Genomic DNA, 22,390 nt, shown 5'->3' with positions numbered 1-22,390 from the left:
TTTTCCATGTATCCTTGGATACAGAGGGATCTTTGAATATATAAATAGTACGGCACTAGATCTGTTTCTTACTTTTTAAAACCCAGTACCATGATTTTTAAGATCTAATTGTGTTGCTGTATATACATCTAGTTTATAGCTTCTAATTGCAGAATCGTATTCTACAATACACATCACCGCATTTTATTATATTTTCTTTTGGCAAAGGGCTTCTGGGTTACCTCCATCTGCCTATGACAACAAGCAATGCTGTGATGGACTTCCCTGGTGGCCCAGTGGTTAAGCCTCCGCGCTTCCACTGCAGGGGGCATGGGTTGGATCCCTGGTCAGGGAACTAAGTTCCCACATGCTGCGCAGTGTGGAGGGGGGAAAAAAAGCAATGCTGTGATGAACAGCCTAATACTCTTCCCCATGTAAGAGCCTAAGATACAGCCCAGGAGAGGATGGCTGGTATTTACACACTTAATTTCCTTAATTACCACCAAATTGCTCCCCAGAACGGCTATATCCATTTACACTTCCGCCAGAGGGGCTCTGAGATTTCTGCTCCCCTGTAACAGGGAAGAGCTAAATCAGACTCCATGTTGGATCTGTTTCTTTGACTTTCACACATAATGGCCTGACTCAGGGAACCCTGCTCCTCTGCCTGACTGTTGAACTAAAGTGCCTTTGTTCAGCTCACAAGGAGACAATCTGACCCTGCCCACCTGTAAATGGATGTAATTAACACATCCCCTCACCTGGGCTGGCCATTCCAGGACAGGTTTCGCAAGACTGATGCCCCTTTTTACTTTACTTCCTCACTGCCTCTCCCTCTATATTTTGCCTTTTTGCTTTACTTCCCTCTCTGATTCTATAAAAGAAACTGGCATCCAGACCCCATAAGATGGTTTTTCAGAGACACTAGTCTGCCATCTTCTCAGTCTGCTGGCTTTCCGAATAGTTGTATTCTTTGCCTCAACACTTCGCCTCCTGATTCCTCGGCCTGTAGTGGGGTGGTGAGCGGGAGCTTGGACTCTGTAACACCCCACCTCACCTCAACAATAGGTACTATCAAACTTGCTAAATTCTGGAAACCTGCTGACTGTAAAGTGATCTCTCACTACTGTTTTATTTTTGTCTTTTTCTGACTTCCCGTGAGGGTGCATATCTTCTGGAATTTTCTGTCTTTTACTCATTATTCAGTTTTCCATCTTCCTTTTGTTGACTTCCAGGAATTTCTTGCATATTTAGACATTAACCTGCTCATTTTAGACTTGAAAATATGACTCATTTGTTAACTTTGATAATGGTGTTATTCATTAGGTTAAAATCTCGAATTTTGTAATAAATTTCATAAATTTTCACTTTGTGATTTATGTTTTTAAGGTCTTTTTCACCATCACAAGATCACAACTCTCACCCTTCAGAACCTACCGTAGCTATTCCAACTCCAAATTCCAGAGAAAGGCTTTTGATTGGCTCAGTGCTAATTTTTGTGCCAGATTGCAAGTCACTAGCCAGTGTGTCTGGATGACACTTGATAAGATGTCCATCTCAGGGCCAATCGTTGTGGCCAAGATACCTGGTAAGTTACTTAATGCCTCTGAATCTTAGTCTCCTCAAGTGAAAAAGAGATTAAAAAGAACAAAAAAACCTGTTCTATCAGATTATTATGAGTTTTAAATGGATTATCAACTTACTATGGTTCTGGAACCCAATTCCAATGTGGGGCAGCAGCAGGGGGATGGGATGGTTTCCCCACATCACCAGCAATTCTCTGGACACGAGCCACGTGTCCTACAAGTCAGCTCAATTCTGACACTATCTACCTGGAGATAGCATCAGATTCCACAGGTTAGGGATTCAGTCCCACAGGACCATCCTCCACTTCAGAGGCCAGTTGCAAGTCCAGGTTGTTACCTGTACATCTGACCTACTGGCTATAAATCAGAGGTTCCCACGACCCCATCCTTGGGTTCAATCAACGTTCTAGTGTGGCTCACAGAACTCAGGAAATCTGCTCACTCACTAGATTACTGATTTATTACAAAGGATATTAAAGGGCATGAATCAATATCCAGATGAAGAGATACATAGGGTGAGGTCTCAGACAAAGGGGCTTCTGTTGTTGTGGAGTTTGGGGCCCAGCATAGTGGCACATGGAAGCATTCTTTTTCCCCACCTGGAAGCTCTCCGAACTCCCTCCCTTTTGGGTTTTTATGGAGGCTTCATCACACAGGCACAATTGATTAACTCGCTGGCCATTGGTGATTGATTCAACCTCTAGGCCCTCTCCCCTCCCTGGAAATCAGGGGAAGAGACTGAAAGTTCCACCCCTTTTCCTGGTTGGTTTCCCTGGCAACCAGCCCCAATCCTTAGTTGATTTCCAAAAGTCACCTCATTAACATAAAGCCACTTGTTATTCATAACAAGCCACCCATTTCACCGTTATGGCTCTGAAGCATTTTCAGGAACTGAGGACAAAAGATCAAATATTATAACAAAAGATGCTACCATTGTTTTTATCCTTCAGGAAATTCTGAGGGTTTAGGAAGCTGTGAGCCAGAAACTGTGTACAAAGACCAAACATATATGAGAAATACATCTGAATGACCAAATATATATATATATATTTTTTTTTTTAATACGTTTATTTATTTATTTAATTTTTGGCTGTGTTGGGTCTTCATTGCTGCACGCGGGCTTTCTCTAGCTGTGGCGAGCAGGGGCTACTCTTCATTGCGGTGCGCGGGCTTCTCACTGCGGTGGCTTCTCTTGCTGCGGAGCACAGGCTCTAGGCACACGGGTTTCACTAGTTGTGGCATTCAGGCTCAGTAGTTGTGGCATGCAGGCTCAGTAGTTGTGGCACACGGGCTTAACTGCCCTGCGGCATGTGGGATCTTCCCAGGCCAGGGCTCGAACCTGTGTCTCCTGCATTGGCAGGCGGATTCTTAACCACTGTGCGCTTGGCATTTAGTAAGCAGCTAATGTTGCTCGTGAAGTTGGGGCAAATTCCCTTAGAATGAGACCCTGGAAGGAAGCTCAGTGATTGATGTCTCAGATGACTGGTCTGCAGAGTCAGAATTACACTGGCATAAACTGCTCAGATGTGCACCAAACAGAACCTATTTATCAATAGAAGTAAAGAAATCCTCAGTTATCCTTTCTTTTTCTCATGTGTGATAGAGAAGTCTGTGGTCAAAGTCAAAAACTTGGGATAAGTCCAGCACTCTAGGACAAACATAACCGAGGTAGCAGAACTAGAACCTCAGATACTCAGAGCCAAGGGTGAAGGAAGGAGTGGAGCCAGGAGTGGCCTCTGATCACGGCCAACTTTCCTGCATCTCTAGGGCTGGATGTCCCCTGAATTCATAAAGAAGTGCAGCTTCATTGCCGGGGGTCAGAGTAGGCAATTAAAAAATAAATTAAAAAGAGGGCTTCCCTGGTGGCGCGGTGGTTGAGAGTCTGCCTGCCGATGCAGGGGACACGGGTTCGTGCCCCAGTCCGGGAAGATCCCACATGCCGCGGAGCGGCTAGGCCTGTGAGCCATGGCCACTGAGCCTGTGCGTCTGGAGCCTGTGCTCCACAACGGGAGAGGCCACAACAGTGAGAGGCCCACGTACTGCAATAAAATAAAATAAAATAAAATAAAGATGTATTCTAATTCACAGAAGAACAAAAAAATTAAACTAATGAGAACTGCCGTGTAGATTATCTTTAATTGGGGATTACGGGGCTATCACCAGTGAATATTATTTTTGTAAATTCTCTCCCACCGCCTTTAGAAAGAAGACACAAGGGCTAATCATCCTATGATGACAATAAAGGCATTGCCACCAGCACCAGCCCCTCACAGCAGTCTCTTTGTATAGGAATTCTGAGACTGGGTGAGTGGCTCTAAGAACTGTGCAGAAGAAACAGTGAATGCAAACAAGTCAAGGTGCCCCCCTGGAGATGTGAATGCCTACTGTTCTGATCTTGGCTCAGTCAATGACTTTGACCTTGGAAAAATCATCCAATTTGCCCAGGGCAAAGAGCAACAGGATCCCTTCTAACTCTGAGACCTCGTGACTTACCTCCTCTCCTCAGGGAGCTGTCCATCTAATGGAGTGAAGAGTGAGTGCTGCTTCTACCCCCTAAGTATCACCTTGTATCTCATAGGAATGGGGACTCATTTCAGATACTTCCTTCTAGGTCTCTTGGGAAAGCAATGACCTCACACCGTTGTGCTCTGTGAAAACCATGGGCTCTAGAAACACGAAGACCTTGATTCATACCCTGACTCAGGTTTTAGTTGTGTGACCTTTAGTGGTGAGACCTTAATCTCCCTGAGCTTCTAGACTCCTGGTCTGAAAACTGGGAACAAGAACCCACTTTAGGATTGTTATCAGGAATAAATGAGACAATACATGTAAAAGTGCCGAGCACATTGCCTGGTGCAGTGTAAGTATCAACAATGCTGCTGCTGCTGCTAACAATGACTTAAAATCTTGGTGCTGGGAAGAGCCTCAAGGGATGATCAGATCCAGGTTTCTATCTTTAGGCAGAATCTAAGGATGTCCTCTTACAGATAAGGCAAAATAAATTAATACAGAAAATTAAAGAAATGAGAAAATGGCTATTTCCTCCAGTAAATGAGACCCGGGGGGGAGGAGTGTCTTTTTTTTTTTCCCCCAAGAAGGTCAAGAGCTATCAGGGGCTACGTGTTCCTCAAAGGCCTCATTCTCTCCTCCTGAAGCATGCACCAGGATCACATCACCTTCCTTGTTATGCTACCTTCTGGGGCAAATTCATAGAGGCACTGCAGGTTTGCTATGGGAGTTTTTGAAATTTTCATCTTAAATTTATAGCTGATGAGTATAACTCGCCCTGAGCTTCACCATATTGTAAGCTATCATGTTAAAAAACAATTACATTTCTGCCAGTGGCACTATGAGTGATTGGTCAGATTTTTTTTTTTCCAGTTCCACAAGAAAACGGATGAGTACACTGACCTACTCATGGAATTTTGGTTTTACTCTTTAAATCCTGAGTGGCTGTGAGAGTCGAGACTGAGACTGGAATACAGCCAGGTCCCTGTGAGGAATACACATTCCGAGAAAGGATAAGTTGGGGGGAAACCACCCAGTGGCACAGGAGATAGGAGGGGAGCTTTTCCTGGGAATCCTTCTGAGAAACAGAATCCCTGGCCTAGTGTATGGATAATGGTTTTTTTGTTTGTTTGTTTGTTTTTGCGGTACGCGGGTCTCTCACTGCTGTGGCCTCTCCCGCTGCGGAGCACAGGCTCCGGATGCGCAGGTTCAGTGGCCATGGCTCACGGGCCCAGCCACTCCGCGGCATGTGGGATCCTCCCGGACTGGGGCATGAACCCGTGTCCCCTGCATTGGCAGGCGGACTCTCAACCACTGTGCCACCAGGGAAGCCCTGGATAATGTTTTCGTTTGTGGGATACGAACCCCCAAGCCAAAAAATAAATATAAAATGGTATTAGACCGGTATTACATCTGGGTTCCCTGGTTGAAGCACTGCATAGAATGCTCTCAAAAAGCCCTGCTGAAGAGGAGCTCAAAATAAGTTACTAAAAACACATGAAGAAATGACCCCCCTTCCACACCGGAAGACACAAACTAGAGGAGTACAACCCCAAGAACTTCAGCTATAGAACAATCTAAAAGAGACTAAAAATGGGAATTTTTAAATGATTAAAGAACGAAAAGGAAAGAAAAGAACACGAAAATCTAGTGCTAAGAACCAAGTAGAACTAGACATAAAAATATAAATGAAAATAGTCTTATTGACTTGGTCAAACAATAGATTAAATGCAGATGCAGAGACAGTTTGTGAATTGAGGATATAAATGTAAATGACAGAGAGATAACAAAATGGAAAAGCAGAGAAAAATTAAGACATCTGAAGAATGGAACGTGAAGCTCCAAAATATGACTTACAGGAGTTCCAGGAGGAGAGACGAGAGAAAATTGAGAGAAGCAGTATTGTAGGAGACACTGAGTCTGAGTTTCCCAGAACTGATAAGAGGTAGCAAGCATAGATTCAAGAAACGCAGGTACTGAACAGGATAAATAATGACAAACTTACCCCTAGACACAGAAACTGAACAAAAGAAAGACAGAAAAATCTGAAAAGTAGCAAGAAGGAGAAGACGTCCCAAGGAGCAAATCAACCGTCAGCAGACTTCTCAACGGCAACAACGGAGGCCATGGAATAGACCCTCGACCTTCTTTTTTTTTTACAGTGCAAATGCATTGGATTTTAATCTTTAATATCTAACATTGCTTTAGGACATGTTTTCTCTGAACCAGAAAAAGAATGCTAATTGCATAAAAATATAAACATAGAAAAAGTAGTTCTCCGTTTTCCCGGGGAAAAGACAGTAACTTCTAGAATACTCAAGTGTTTTGTTTTGATTATAAAGCCTTGGTCATCTCACCTATTAGCTCTGTAACATGCATATTTAAACATTAGACAACGTTAACAATTTATAAATGTAAGGTGCCATTACTGAGTAAGTAGATTCTCCTGTGAGTGGATGTGTCCCTTCTCCCACCAACTAGGCAGCAATATGGTTAGTTTAATTTCATGAGTACATGATCCATTGCTGCAAACGCTAATTCTCTTCTCCACCCTGTGCTTATCTGTGCATGTATGTGAGCTGGTTAGATCGCACGGGCAACCTCTCTAACTTCACTAGTAAGAGGAGCTGGGCTTGGGCTTTCGATGCAGACTGACGGTGTCTGTCTGCATCAAGTGATCTGACCTATCCTTGGTAGCAAGCACTCTTTGAACTGCTTCCTCAAAGGCTGCTGCGACATTCGTGGCATCTTTTGCACTTGTTGCAAAGTAAGGATAGTCGCCGTTGTCCCTTCACCAGGCTTGTGCTTCTTCTGCAGACAGCTGAGGCTCTCTGATGTCAACCTTGTTACCCAAAATCACAAAAGGAAAGCTTTCGGGCTCTTTCACATCCGCATATGAATTCTTTTTTCCAGTTACTCAAGTTCTGGAAGCTTTGAGAATCATCGACGCAGGCAACAGTCAGAACCTCTGTAAAATGGCGTCCTTAGGCTTCTGAATCGCTCTTGACCGGACGTGTCCCAAATCTGCATGGTAACAAAATGCCCATCCACCTCCAAATCTTTACTTAAAAATTCCACACCTATTGTATGGAAGAGCTGGGTATCAAACTTATTAGTCACATATCTGTTCATTCGAGAACTCTTCCAACTCCACCATCTCCAAGGAGAATTACTTTAAAAAGCGATTATTTTCCTGCCATTATTAATCTCAAGATCTCTGATTTCAGAACCCTTAATTGTTCAGTTCAAACATCATCATTATCTCTAGGACTGTCTGGAAGATTCACGTGGACACGGACAACAGGGAAAGTGGTTCACCACTGTGCCGGGCTCATTATAGGAGTGCAGGGAGTTTCTCGCGGCCACACGGAGGAAGCCTGGGAGCTCCGGTCCGGTCAAGGACCCGGCAGACAGGACGCGTCGGTGGCACTGCTGACCCTCGAACTTCTGAAAGAATTGCCATTAAACTAAATTTCCATTCTCAGTTAAATTCTAGCTCCAGAATGAGGAGGAAATGAAATTCACAGAGAAAACAAAGGTAGTTTACCACAAACCTTTGCTGAGAGATCTCCTCACATTTCCCTCTCAGGAAGAGGGAAGTTAAACCCAGGAGGAAGTGGGGGTGGTGGTGCGGGGATGCAAGAGGCAGCCATAAGAAGGGGCACTGATGAACATGTGAGAAGCAGAAGGAAGCATTAAATCCGTAGAACAACGATAATAGTGACTAATTGGAGGCATATTAAGACAAGGCGTGTACAAGATTGTTTTCAGACATCAAATTTTTATTTCAGACATCAAAATATGAAGGAAGGGACTTCCCTGGTGGCCCAGTGGTTAAGAATCCGCCTGCCAACGCAGGGCACACGGGTTCGAGCCCTGGTCTGGGAAGATCCCACATGCCGCGGAGCAACTAAGCCCATGCGCCACAACTACTGAGCTTGCGCTCTAGAGCCCGTGAGCCACAACTACTGAAGCCCACGCGCCTAGAGCCCATGCTCCGCAACAAGAGAAGCCACCGCAATGAGAAGGCCAGGAGCCGCAACCAAAGAGTAGCCACCTCTCGCCGCAACTAGAGAAAGCCCGCGCAGCAACGAAGACCCAACACAGCCAAAAATAAATAAATTTTCTAAAAAAAAGAAAAAAATTTTTTAAATATGAAGGAAAACCTGTATGAGAAGTAAAAGTAATCATGGTTTACCTCATGGTGTAAATCGCTTGGACATACACATGGTAATGAACATATTCAAGTACTGCGATGGCCAAAAAGTTCGTTCAGTTAATGAATACGTTGTTCAAGAAAGTTCTTGGTGAAAATGAAAAATGTGTCTTATTTTTACTTAAAACTGAATGAACTTTTTGACCAACCCTATACTTACCTGATGTTAGGTCTACATTGAAGGGACGGGAACACGTGGGGAGTGTGTGTGTGTGTGTGTGTGTGTGTGTGTGGTGAGAAACAGGGAGAACAGAGCTAAATCTTCCTTCTCCACAGTGTAAAATTAGAGGATAATGCCCCAAACTCATGTTATTTACAAAAAATGAAGGTGAACACCAAAATAGTCTGCTAAAAAGGATGAACTAGGCGACTGGGGAGAGTAATAGGGCAGGGCACTGTTCTTTTTTCCTCTGTAATAAGCACTGTAGATATATTTGACCATATGTGCAGGTGTAGCTCATAAAAAACAACTTAATAATATGAATATAAAAAATTTTTTAAATCTGTTGAATAAATCTTGCTGGCAACTTTCTGTACTAGGATGGCATCATACATTTTTATTATTACACATTTTTATTATTTTGCAAGGGTCTTCCATGCTGACACTTTATCTTCTACAGCTTATTGTAGAAGCATGACACTCATAAAACTCATTAAAGCAACAATGACCTGAATGTATTAATACTCTGTTCAAATGGAAATGTTCCCATTTTAATAACTATTAGCTTTTAATTATACAATAATCACCTAAAAGTTTCAAAAATCCCTCATTGTTGTATAAAAACTCTTTCCAAGAAAGGGTAAAAGGCATTTTGAGAATATGAAGTTCTTTCATAAATAAAGGGTTAGTAGTGTATAATTTTAGGGGACAGTTCACATCAACCAACAAAATAAATTAAAATTTTCAAGAATATGCTAGTAATCAGATGCAGAAAGACAAACATCATATGATAACACTTATGTGTGGAATAAGATGATACAAATGAACTTATTTACAAAACAGAAACAGACTCACAGACTTCAAAAACAACCTTATGGTTATCGAAGGGGAAAGGGGCAGGGAGGGATACATTAGGAGTCTGGGATTAATATATACACTACTATATGTAAAAGAGATAAGCAACAAGGACCTACTGTACAGCACAGGAGACCTTACTCAATATTCTGTAATAACCTATACAGGAAAAGAATCTGAAAAAGAATGGATATGTGTATAACTGAATCACTTTGCTGTACACCTGAGACTAACACAACACTGTGAATCAACTATACTCCAACATAAAATAAAATATTTTAAACAGATTATGCTAATAAATATTCTCTCTCAAGATTCAAAAGTGAATTAAGACTTTATTATAATTATGCATGTCTTATTTCTAATAATCGACACATTTTACATATATGTATTTAGAAAGAAAAAATAAATTTAAGAGGGAAAACATTAATGAGTCCACAAATGAGAGCACAGGGAGGAAATATGCTCTTTGCCATTAGTATAATCTTAGAGGTACTTTCTGTAATCCTCCCTCTTCTACCTTTCAGATGGCAATTTTTAAAAAATCAAAAAGAACAGACAAAAAATGGTGACATAGTTGAATGTTAGGAGGCAGAATTGAATCTCCGTAGGTTGTATTTCCTTTGGGGCACTGCCTATTTTCCAGGGAAGGACTGTGGGTGTGCCGTGCTGGACATTACTCTTCTCACAGGAGCCCCATGCTCCACAGGTGCTGGATCTCAGCGCAGGGCCACCACTGCTGGAGGGGAAGAGCAAGGTGGAACCTTGGCGTTGGCTGATCTGTGTCCCATGGGGAGCTCTTCTTTGGGGACTTCCACGAATGACAGCATGTGTGCAAGCAGAGTTGCAGAGTTCTAAAGGACCCAGAAGGGGCACGGTAGAAAAACCCTGGGCTACTGCTATCGACGGAACCTCTCTGTAGCCATAGACTGTGAAGGTCGGTAATATTTGAGTTACAATAAAATATATACGAATCCCGGCTGTTCATTCACCAAGTTTTTATTGAGCACCTACTCTGTGCCCAGCACTGCACGAGGTGCCATGGAGAATACAAGAGAAGTATAAGATACAGTGTCCGCCCTCAAGGAGCTTACAAAACTAGAGGCAGAAATCAGATGTACATGTGACTCAGGCAGCATGTGATATATACAAAGAGTACAACTACAGATAATGTAGTGGCTAAGAGACGCCCAAGATCCACAGCGGCTGGGAAGAGTCTCTTAGAGCAGGGGAGGAGTTAAAACTGGCTAAGCGGGGGACTGGCAGAGTGCCTGGAATGGGCAAGGACAAAGGCTGCGAGGTAATCTAGCTGGAGCAGGAGCTTGTGCTCAACTGTGGGCACTAGCGGAGCCTGGACAGAGGCTGGGACTTGGGTTGGGCCCGTGGGCAAAGAGGATACGCTTTGATCCCTCTCTTGACATGAAGACCTGGTGGCTTGCCGGGGACCCCTGCTGCCCTCCTCTCCTCTCCCGGCACAGCCCTGTCTTGCCCTCCCCAGCTCCTCTCCTAGGAAAATGGAAGCTGGATGTTGAGTAGAGCCAGTGACAGAAGTTTAATACATACCCTGCTGCAAAAACTGATCAGGGCTTCCAAGGCAGGGGAGTTTTTGCTTGGCTGGATATTTGCCCTGGTGCTTTCATATGAACTGACCAAGAGGAGGGTATTTTGGATTCTTTTAAAAACTCTCCTCAAGAGGACCAACCCAGAGATAATTCATTGATCACCAATCACAACTGTTACCCCAAAGCCACATATATCTAGATCCTTCCTCTCAGATCACAGATGGCTTCAGGGAGTCCCACCTCCTGGTAATGGAAACCTCACATGCTCAGCGCTGGTCTCAGAGAAGCATGGACTCCGCTCTGGACCTTGTGAGGAGATGTTTTCCACTCGCACTCCAGGCAGCTTAAACGGCCTGGGAAGCCTCAGTGGATTTTCATTCAGTTCATTTCCAACATTTTCATGTATGTTTAACTCCACGCTGGGGTGGCAGTAGGCGTGTTTAAAGTGCCAGGGGAGGTAGGCAGCAGAGTGGATTTGGGCAAAGGAGAAGCCATGGGATTGGAGGGCAGTAAAATGGCCTTGGGTGTAATAGTCAACTGGTCTCTCCCAAGAACAGCTGGCATGGGATGCCATACAGGGCAAGAAAGTGCTGCCTCGCCTCTTACTCAACAAGGAGGGCAGAGCTGGGTCAAAGGCAGTGGGCAGGAGGGAGGGAGAAGCCCTGTGGACTTCAGGGTCAGAAGTCAGCACGGGAACCCCAGGAGGCGGGAGAGGAGCCCGAGAGCAGGATGGATGGAACAGCACTGAGTGAGGTCCCGAGGGGGCCACAGTCACAAGGAGGGAGCGGCAGCAGACACGGGGTCCCTCCCCTTGCCTGCTCCAGGTGCTCCAGCCAGGCCCCTCCTCTCCCGTCACAGAGCCCAGGAATCCCAGAGCAGTGAAGCATCGGTGGGTGTGGGGCTCAGGGTCTCAGCAGGAGGCGTGTACCCGGCCACTTGAGCCACAGGAAGGGGAGCAGGCGCCGGGTGAAGGTGGCAGTGAAGGTGTAGAGGAGTTCTTGCGACTCGGCGTTGGTGAAAGTCACGGTGCCCCCTTCGTAATCCAGGGCAATGCCCACTCTCCGGGGCCGCAGTGCCGGGAAGAGCTCGGCCTCGGGGCTGGTGTTGGCCCAGATGCCGGCGGAGGAGAGGCGCAGCGCCCACACGCCGTCCTCCGGCCGCAGGGAGAGGTCGCCCTTCCTCTTCACCGAGTCTCTGGCCACCCCCACCATGCAGCTTTCCAGAACTTCCTCCTCCTCCTCCGCCTCCTCTTCTTCCTCTTCATCCCCCAACGATTCCTCGTCCTCATCCGTTTCCCAGTCATCATATCCGTCCCCATAGCCGGCCTCCTCTTCCTCCTCCTCCTCTTCCCCCTCTTCCTCCTCGTCCCCCTCCTCTTCATCCTCGGACCAGCCCTCCCTCTCCACCTCCACCTCCCAGTAGACCTTGCCCCAGGTGAAGCCCTTACTGCCCAGCACCCCCGGCTCACAGTCAAACTGCTGGGGGTGCAGGTACGCGCTCTGGTACAGGCCGCTGTAGGTCACGCACTTCCAGTCCTCCGACAGCTGCAGGTACCCACTGGCCGACTGTGGGTCTAGGGTGACACTCACTGCGGGGACAAAGGAAGAAGTAGCGGTGTCGCCGGCGGACCAGGAGGGGACCCCCCAGTCTCCACAGCAGGGCTGCCACACCGCACGATCCAAGGGGTGCGCTCCACGCCTGTGGCAGCATGAACAGGCCCCTCAGGGGTATGTGATGCACGGCCTGACTGCAGGGCCAGAGGCAGCACAGCAGCGGGGCCTGGGGCAGAGAGTTCGCTCCGAATACAGGAGCCACATGACAGGGCAGATGAGAAGGAACTCAGTCACAGGGAAAAGGACTGGCGGCAGGACCTCTGAGGACAGAATAACCAAACACGGGCAGGAAGGGTCAGAGGCTCCAGTGGAGGGCTCTACTGCAGACGAAGGGTAGCAGAATAGTCAGAAAATGCAAGGTGGGGACTTCAGGAGTGCAGCTGGGAAACTCTCCCTGCTGTACAAGAGAATGGGCTACCTGGGGGCAGAAGGATTCTGTGGGGAGAGTATTCTTTATTTGAGGCAAATCTAGGAACAGCCCTTCGGATACTCACCTGTCTTATATTCTAAGTCTCTCAGCAGCTTCCCTGGGGAGAAAAAAAGGACAGCAATGACCCTCAAGCCCAGCAAACCTATGAACCTGTTTCTCACTTGGACAGTATTAATTCGTGACAAGTCTCCATCCCTGAGATCCCAAGAAGGGAAAAACAACCAGGAGACCTCAGAGGAACAGGTCAGAGAATACGACACGAAGGAGCCAGGTATCCTCTTCTCAAAGCGGCACCCCAGCTCCTGACTCCCACCCCAAGGCCCTCCCCAACCCCTACCTTGGAATTCTCTCAGGCCCCGCTGCAGAGACAGAAGTCTATCTGAGAATTCTCCTGTCCTTTTTTTAACCACACGAGCAATGGGTTTCCCAATCCAGAACTTCTTCCGTGGATACCTGAGAAGATGACAGACAAACCTGCTACTTAGCTCTTCCTACATTTCTCTCAATCCTCATGACAATTTATGAAGGGGGAGGGAAAGGTATGATTATCCCCAGGTAATGGAAAAACAGGGCCTCAGAGGTACTAAGTGAACTGCCCAAGGCTGAGCCAAGACTTACAACCACCAGCAGACTCAACATTCAGAGCCCTTTTGTCTGCCAACATGTGTTCTCACACCATCCTGTCCCGTCTCAGACAAGGATAGTGGACACAGGAGTGGGGATTATACAGAGAACTTGCTCCGGTGCAGAGAAAGTCTCCACCTATCAAGGACACGTTCTTGCTTCCCAGAAGAGAAGGTTATCAGGATGAACCATGCATGTGGGAACCTCTGGCCTCATATCACACAGCCATTAATTCAGATGGATCATGGTCAAGGAACAGGGGAGGGGAAAAAGGCACAGGGGAATGAGATGCACCATGGAAAGGAAACTCTTTTACCTGTTTAAGAAGTCTCTGGTGTCCTGGAAAGGAAGAAAGCACAAGAGTCAATGTGAATCAAAGAAGACTTCATTCATATGTACCAACCCTGTTAGAGACCAGGACACATCAGTGAACAAAACAAATGCGGTTCTTCCTTATGGAAATGACATTCTAGTGGCAGCAATGGATAAAACAAAAACAAACAAAATAATCACAATGACAGAGCAAATGCGGGGGGGGGGTGGTAGGAGAAGGGGATGACAGGCCAGCTTCTCTGAGAGGATGACACTTGTGCTGAGATTTGAAGAACTCAGTACTGGCCAGGTGAAGAATGGGAGGAAAGCAAGGTGGGAAAGGGCTTGGCAAAGGGGGCAGGGGCCACATCATGCAGGGCTGGACAGGCATATAGCAAGGAGTTCAAATTTTGTTCTATGTTCAGTAGAAAGCCACCAAAGTGTTTCAAGTAGGGGAGTGATGTATGTGATCTGCTTTTCAAGTGGCTGAGACTGCTAAGTATCCTCCAGGATCTATTCTCCCCTTCTTCCTTTTAGTAATCGAACCTGTGGAGTAATAGCTGGGCAGAGGGCCACCCAACAGAAAACTACACTTCCCAGATTCCCTTGTAACCAGGTTTGGTCATGTGACAAAGCTCCAGCCAATGGGATGCGAAAGGAAGCAATGACTATAATTTTGGGGTCACATCCTTTAAAGAAAGAAATTCCATTCTACTTCCTCTTTTTCCTTGGCTCAATTTTGGATATGATGGTGAGCCCAACTTTGACAAAACAGCTGAGGACAACGTCCCTTGAGGTTAGTGAAACAACCAGATGGAAGTAACCAGCTTTCTGAATGACCTCATGGACAGCTGCCCTGAGAGCTCTAGACCCCTCATGTCTGAACTGTTTCTGGGAGGGAAATAACTTGTTTGATATAACTTGTTTGATATAGTCGCTAGCCAAAATCCCAAGTGATCAATCACTTGGCCATCCTGTACAGAACGGATTAAGAGAGGCAACGCCAACATCAGGGGGCAGTCTGGAGGCTGTTTATGGACTTGGCAAGAGATAATGATGCCCTGCCTAGGGCAGTACAGTGGAGCCAGGGAAGTAGCACATTCTAGGTATGTTTGAGACAGACTGGGCATACTGGTGAAAGATAATCAAGGACAGGCCACGGCTTGCACAAGAGGGAGGATGGTGCTGAGTGATAGGAGGGGGTAGAATGGGGAGGAGGTTCTTGCGAGATGCTGGTTATTTCCCTTTTGTAAGTCTAAATCCTCCATAATACTCGATAGTAATTTTTGCCTTCCTTTTACTCATCCCACAAATTTTAAGTGCTTCTTATGTGTCAGACACCACTCTAGAAGCCTGAGATAGAGCAGGAAAAAAAAAAAAGAGAGAGAGAGACACACACACACACACACACACACACACAAATCCCTAGCAGCGGGAAGCAGAGAGCAAAGAATCAACATAACAAATCCACTATATGATGCTATTAAGTGATAGGTGCTATAGGAAGAAGACAGTAGTGTGGAGGGGGACTGGGTAAGGGTGGGGGCAGAGTGACCTCTTTGAGAGAGTGGGATTTGGGAAACAAATGGGATCGCCAAATTGTGGCTGCTGCGGACTGTTTCAGCAAGTCTCAGGAACAACTTGGGGTTTTGCTCGAGGGGAGGCCATCCAAGAGGTCAGAGCTACACCTCGCCCCCACCGTGAAGCAACTAACCAGAGACTGGTTGTGAGTTGCTGGCAAATCCTTCTACTCTGTCCCTCAAAACAAGTAAGTCCGAGCCAGCTTCAGAGAACGGGGGGACAAATCTTGAGACAGTGTATGCCAACAGCTCTGCTGGGATACGTGACATAAAAAGGCAAATAAATGGGCAGTAGGTGGGTGCAGTTAGGGAGCCAAGAGGGCATATTTTGTGACACAGGAGCTGCTAGAACAGAGAGAATATGAGGCTCGTCTAAGGGCTGAAGGTTGTGAGTGGCCCAGAGAGGGTGGGACCCGGAGCACCAGTGCAGGAACCCTTCTCTCAAAGGACGCAGAAGGGGAGACTGGGGAGTCCGGAGGCGACCTGCAGCCTCACACGCTGGGCCTCCAGAGGGACGCAACCTGCCCAAGGCTCCTAGAGGGCCTCTCACCCTCCAGACTCCTGGGGCTGTGGTGAAAGAGGCAGTCAGAGCAGAGAGGCTGGGGCAGGAATCACAGCAATGCTGGGAATTAAGAACCCTAAGGTTCTTCATGGGTGTGGATGGCGACCGACAGTGGAACAGGCAGAGGTACGACCTGCCACCAGACCCTGCAAGGCCTGCCCAGGGCTGAGCCAGGGGGGCTTCATAATTCCCTCCAGAGGGGCTCTCCTATCCCCTAGTTCCCTTTATTGTCTTCCTGATAGTCCCAGGCCAGAGATCTTTCCTTTTCTGTCGCCTTTGTCAAAAGGCCTCTGTTTCTCTCTTTTTTTTTTTTTTTTTTTTTTGCCGCACCGCATGTCTTGTGGGATTTTTAGTTCCCCAACCAGGAATCAAACCCGGGCCCTAGGCAATGAGAGCACCAAGTCCCAACCACTGGACCGCCAGGGAATTCCCTGTTTTTATCTCTCTCTCACCTGTATTTCTCTACCACACTTTTGGATCAGGGCCCCTATCTTAGTAGGGCCTCATCTTTACTCTCCATTGACAATCAACTAATCTCTGGTAAAATACTAATGACAGTTCAGAAGTGAGCGGTCCAGTTCCCTTGCAGCAAAAGCAAACCCAAACAAAACACACAGACAAAACCCACCAGCACCAACATTTCCTTTACTGACTTTCAGCAGACACCCACCTTCTCTCCTTTCCCTCCTCCCACCTGGCCCCAGGGATGTCTTCAATCTGAGTGGTCTCAGAGGCACTGAAGGCTGGGCCTCTGCTGGCCCACAAAGCTCTTCTGGGCAGACTGCGGAGAGGCTCCCCTCCAGGCAGACATGGCTGGATCTCAGCCCCCTCAGTACCCCAGCTATGTCCCCCCTCTGTTCCACAACAAGTACACATCCACATGGTGGCAGCGGCTGTGGGGGAAGGAAGGATGTGCACCCCTGGAGAGGGGGGAGGGCGTGGAGAGGCAGCAAGTGACCCAGTCAGAGTCTGAGAGAGAAATTCTAGGGAACAGAATGACTTCTGGAGGAAAGGAAGGAACCAGAGAGACATTCTGGACAAAGTGAGAGAAAAGAAGAGCAAGAGGCCGGAGGCCTGTGAGTCAGGACACCGAGCTGGAGCTCTAACGTGATTTCTGACCTGCCCCACGGCCTGGGACAAACTCTTCCTCTCTCTGGTCGTCAGGGACTTCATCAGTGGGGGCTCGACCGGAAGAGTTCTACATCCCCGCCAGTCCCAAGGCATGAGTCGGAATCCGCAAAGATGGAGAGGCAGGCAGAGGCTACCTGTGCCGGCCCGTGTACCCGGTGGACTCGTCATCTCTCCCCAGCATCCCACCTCTGACTCGCCCTGCCACTGACCAGGGACAGCACTTCCCTAGAGGAGGTCCTGGGCGGTTCCGCTGCCGGCCAGCAGCCCCACCATGCAAGTGGAGGAGCTCATCACACAGGCCTTCTCCTGGCCTGCAAGGGCAGAAAGATCGAGCATGCTCTCTCCAAAGGCCGCTGAGCCCTGTTTAAGGCAGTGTGACTCCTCTGAGAGGCTTGGGGGTGGAAGGAGCTGTGGTGTCATTTCAACGTGACAGCCTTTTCTCCAATCCATGACCCTCCCTTTCTCGGCGCCAAAGCTGCCTCTTCCGGGAGGTGTTCCAGAGGCCCCCTGCCTGCTCTCCACCTTATTCTCTGAGGCTGATTCCACAGTCCCAGAGAAAACCTCTGCCTTCGAGAAGTCTCCCTTCCCCAGCTACCCATCTCCTCCAGACCCTCTGGGTTCTTGACAGAAGCCACGCTCAGCCCTCCCTCAGCGACCCCTGACCCCACAGGCTTCTTCATCTCCAGAACCATAAACAGCTTCCCCTGGACCAGTGTCTGCCAATGACTTGTTAGAAGACAGGCTCGTGACGGTAGTGATGAGCATGGAGGACAGTAACGAAAATACTAATGACCTTCTCTTCCATTTCTACAACACTTTTCAAAATTTTAAACTCTTTCATGTAGAAAATTTACTTTTTGAAGTGACAACATGCCAGTTATTTTATGCTCATGCGATCATTGCAATAAGTGGTGGGGATAAAGATTATCATCTCCATGCTTCAGACAAGAAAACTGAGGCCCCGAAAAGAAGCGACTCTCCAAAGGTCCTGTAAGTGAGTGGCAGGGCCAAGACCTGCTGTCCTGGTCTCCCGGCTCCCTGCCCCAGGGAGGTCTCTCACCTGCATGAGCTCTGCAGCCGGCTGCTGTGCCTTGCCCTCCAGCTCGGAGATGACCAGCGCCAGCCGGGCAAGCTCCCCGACGCCCCTGGTCTTGTACTTCTCCCTGCCCTCTGTGAGCTCCTGCTCCAGCTTCGCCAGCTGGTCCAGCAGGCGCTGTTCCCGCTCCCTCAGGAACTGGTGGCCCTGCTCAAACTCAGCCACGATGCACTGCCTCTGGTCCTGGAGCTTCTTCTGCAGGGGTGGGAAGGGGAGAAGGGGGTGACACCTCCGCCCCCGGGCAGAAGATCCCTCCAGGACCTGGTGTAGGGGAGCACAGGCTGGCTCTTTGCCTCTCGTGCCCCTCGCTGACCCCATTCATGAATTCTACAGTGTTTGGGCTGGAAGGGGCTTTAGAGCTCTCCTGTGGCAACCTCCTTTCCTCAAAGAAGACACGGTAAGTCAGTCAGGTCAGTTCCCTCAGACACCACGGGATTGGAACCCTGACTGCCTGCCATTATCTGTTCTAGGTAAACCAGTATGTTCTGGGGTCCTTTGAGGAACATTATGAGCAAACACATTTTCCCCTCCTGGACACCAATCGCCATGTGCTGCCTCTTCCAGGAAGTTTTCCTTGATTAATTTTATCCAAGCCTGACCAATCCTCTCTTCAGCATCCTCCCCCTTATGTGTAAAATATCTGTGTGTACCCCATCCCTGCCATGTAGGACTATATGCTCTTCCCTCAGTGAAACTGTGGAATGTCTATGCTCAGGGACCATGTCCTTTCTTGTCCCCAAGTCTCCCTGCTGAGTCCAGGCTGGGATCTGGTCAGCATCCTCGCACACTGAGCACCTGGAGGCACTCCTTGGATTGGGCCGTCTCCTGCTTCACTCTGTCCCTCTCCCAGGGCCTAACTGCTCACCGCCGGGACTGGTCCCAGCATCCCTCCACCCTCCAATGCCCACTTCCCCAACAGACGTTCCCCCAGAAAACTGGAACCTCTTATCAGTTTTTTCCCTCTGATGCCATCTCTCATCAAGCACACAACGCGCTGCCTGTTTCCTAACTACTGGCAACCACAGGCGCAGGACTCGCTAGACACAGCGTCTTCAGAGCTGGCCGGGCCTTGCCTAGCCCACCCCTCTCAGTTCTCGTCCTGGAGCCAGCTCCCTCCTTCCAAACCCCCTGCTCCCCTCACTCTCAGGAACCATGTCTTTCTCCCTCTCTTTGAAAGGAAGAACGAAGCCAGGCCTTCCTCAGTTCCCTACACTCTGGCTCCGCTGAGCAGACACGCCCTGCAGCTGCGGTGAGTCACAGAAGGAGGAGGACCTTAGCTGACATCCAGGCAACCCAGTCACTTGTGAGGCGAGGAAGCAGGCCAGAGCCACAGAGCTCAGACCGGCAGGGCCTGGGCTAAAGCCCAGGATTCCCGGCCGTCAGTCCAGACGGGGCTCCCTCTCCCAGGGAGCCAGCTGCCTGCCTCAGAGCTTTCCCTCAACAGCCTCACTTACCAGCACAGCCAGGATATCAGCTTCTCCCTTGGCCTGAAAGCCCTGAATTTTGTCTCTGTCTCTCCTTAGGGTACTCAGGTGGTTCAGGATTTTTTCCTGTAGAAAGACAAGCAGTGGGGATGCTCTGGGCTGAGGCAGGAGGGTGGACTCGGGCTGAGTCCTCGGCCAGCGAGAAGCCTTCTGAGGGGTCTGCGCCAGGCCTCGCCTCCGGGTGGGTGCCAAGCAGAGCATCCCTCCCTGCGGGGGTGAGGAGGGCTTACCCTGTGGGGCTGGGCCGCCTTCTCCACGAGGATGGCCGAGTGGGGCCTGTGCTCCCGGGACTCCCGGCACATGACACACAACAGCTTGCCATCGTCCTCGCAGTAGTAGTGCAGCTTCTCCTGGTGCCGCTCGCACAGCCTCGTGTCCTGCTGCTCCCGGGCCGCTTCCCCCGGCTGCCGGCCCTTGTCCACCTTCAGCCGCTCGATGTTCTCCACCAGGCTGGCCAGCTGCCACACTGGCCTGATATTCTCCTTCTTAAAAGGCTTCTTACACAGGGGGCAGACAGGGCGGCCCCCTGATGCAGGGCGGATGTCGGTGGTACAGCTGCGGCAGAAGACGTGGCCACAGTCAATGGTCACCGGGTCCCGCAGGTAATCGAGGCAGATGGAGCAGGTCACCTCCTCTTCCAGGCTCCGCAGTGGTGCCAACGCAGCCATGGTGTCCTGAGCTCAGAGGGGTCCCTGTTCACTGGTGGGGACTTCTCCTCCTTGGAGACCAGACACGGAGTCAAGAGCAGGCACAGCAGAGGGGCAGAAATGGCAGCCTTGCACAAAGCTGCCAGCCCCAGCGATCGATCAGTCAATCAATAGATACTTAGCAGCTCCTACGAGGCTCACACAGAATCAGAGCAAAAGGACCTTACCGATCCTCAAGTCCAACTCCCTCATTTTATAGATGAGGAAACTGAGGCCCAGAGAGGGTAGCTTGGTAGAAGGGAGAGCAGAGCTGCCACCAGCCCATGCCACGCTGTTGGGAAAGCACTCCTACCTCAAGACCCTTTCCTTCCATCTGTTGGGAAATTGCTCTAATATACCAATTATGATAGAACAAGGCACCAGATAACTACCTGCTGAAAAACTGTCATAACATACAAATCTACAGTGTCTATTATGTGCACAGTGCTGTCTCACTTCTGCAGTGCATGGGCGGCACAACTGTTCATGGGGGGCCCTGACAGAGTCAAGAGACTCCTTTGTCTTCCCTGTAGATCTCAGGTGTCAAGGACTAAGCGCACTGAGGTTCTTTACCAAGACTCAAGAAGCGTCAAGAGTCTGAGTTCTGGTGTTCTCCTTTATAGATGTTTCCTTGGGCTGTGCTGAAGTTTTGGCTTGGTTCACTTCCTCCAGAAAGCAGGTCTCTACCCAGACTCAGCCTGCCGGCAGAGCACGACCTGACCACACCAGACTCGTTCTCAGATGTGCCCCCCTGTGCAGCTGGCCTGGCTGCTCTACTGCTAACAAGGGCGACTGAGACCAACGTGAGAGGAAGCCTCAGGTGGCTTGTGACTGTGATGTGCTGATGAGGGCTTGGCCGTAAGAGGGAGCACAGAAGCTGAGCACAGAGAGGACTTTAGTCCTGTTTACCTCTGCAGCCCTGGCCCACTTCCTGTCTGAGGTTAGGAGCCTCAGCACACCTAACCCAACAGCTTCCTCCTGCCCCTGACACTGTGTGACAAGAGAGAACTCATTTAAGTACTCTGAGCCTCAGTTTATCCATCCATAAAATGGGGAGAGTGATACTTACCTTCAAGGGTTTCTAAGTGGGTTGAGTAAAAGAATTACGTTGAAAATACTATGCATAAGTGCGGTATAGAGGGGGAATCTAGGAGAGAACCCAGAACCCGTGGTTCCCAAATCCAGTGAGTGTTCAAAGCACAAGTAGAGCAAGAGTGGAAATTTAAAGTGAGGATGAACCGCCATAGTGACACACGAGCTCCAGAGTTAAAGCAAACGAGAGACTCGTGGGGCAAACTGGGGAATCTGCTGTGCCGCAGACCCACAGAAGGACCCACAGGAGGCAATAAGCAGTTGCTGGGAAGACAGCCAGCAGATAGGGCACGCAGGTAACTGCGAGGCTGGAATGAAGCCCTTGGAACCACAGGCAAATCAATCCGATTACTGACTATGTACGTGAAAAGTCCATTACAGCAGAGTTCAGTGGCCTTCAAGGTCTTTCACTGTAGTGACATGAATGAGCTAGAAATAAAGCCCCAAAGAGAAAACGACACAGGAATACAAAGTCTACTTCTTGAGGATCTAACGCAGCAATATATAAAAAGTGCTTTATAAAGTGAAAGTACTGTACAAATGTAAGGGATTATTTTACTGCTGACAATGAACTCCAACTGGAAGCTCCAATGGATTTAGAGATGTGTGACTTTAGGAGTGTGGAAAAGACCTGTACCTACAAAGCTCAAATGAAAGAATCAAGGAATTTAACTGGTAAATGAAGGTAATAAAGTTTTTAGAATGTTAATAAGGGTAGTAAAAATCGTAGGAATTGCCTGGTCAACTCCCTGGTTTGTCTGTTGAGGAAGTGAGCCTGAGGTGATTCCTGCGGGTCGTAGAGCCCTTCACCAACTCACTTTGCTGAGGGGCTTGGAAGTTCAAAGGCTAAGGTTATTTGTTTCTTTTATTGTTGTAGGGGGATGGCATGTGTTTATCTTCGGGGCTGGGAATTT

General features: G+C 48.5%; 1 protein-coding gene and 1 pseudogene across 2 annotated transcripts; both read right to left on the bottom strand.

Annotated features, from left to right (window-relative positions):
• Positions 1–6,687: 6,687 nt before the first annotated feature.
• Positions 6,688–7,273, bottom strand: LOC307058981 (ras-related protein Rab-9A-like; annotated as a pseudogene). The gene has a single exon. The product of its transcript is annotated as a ras-related protein Rab-9A-like (transcript).
• Positions 7,274–11,768: 4,495 nt separating this feature from the next.
• Positions 11,769–20,366, bottom strand: TRIM26 (tripartite motif containing 26; the record flags this gene model as incomplete). Its single annotated transcript, XM_079713219.1, has 7 exons — positions 11,769–12,454; positions 12,974–13,006; positions 13,247–13,362; positions 13,850–13,872; positions 18,179–18,409; positions 19,669–19,764; positions 19,929–20,366. The coding sequence occupies 7 exons, from the start codon at positions 20,364–20,366 to the stop codon at positions 11,769–11,771; spliced, it is 1,623 nt and encodes a 540-aa protein (XP_079569345.1).
• Positions 20,367–22,390: the final 2,024 nt, after the last annotated feature.

The sequence above is a fragment of the Hyperoodon ampullatus genome (genome assembly GCF_949752795.1).
Source record: "Hyperoodon ampullatus genome assembly, chromosome: 10".
Lineage (NCBI taxonomy): Eukaryota > Metazoa > Chordata > Mammalia > Artiodactyla > Ziphiidae > Hyperoodon > Hyperoodon ampullatus.
Note: the sequence above shows the minus strand (reverse complement) of the source record. Positions and strands in the feature narration are given on the sequence as shown.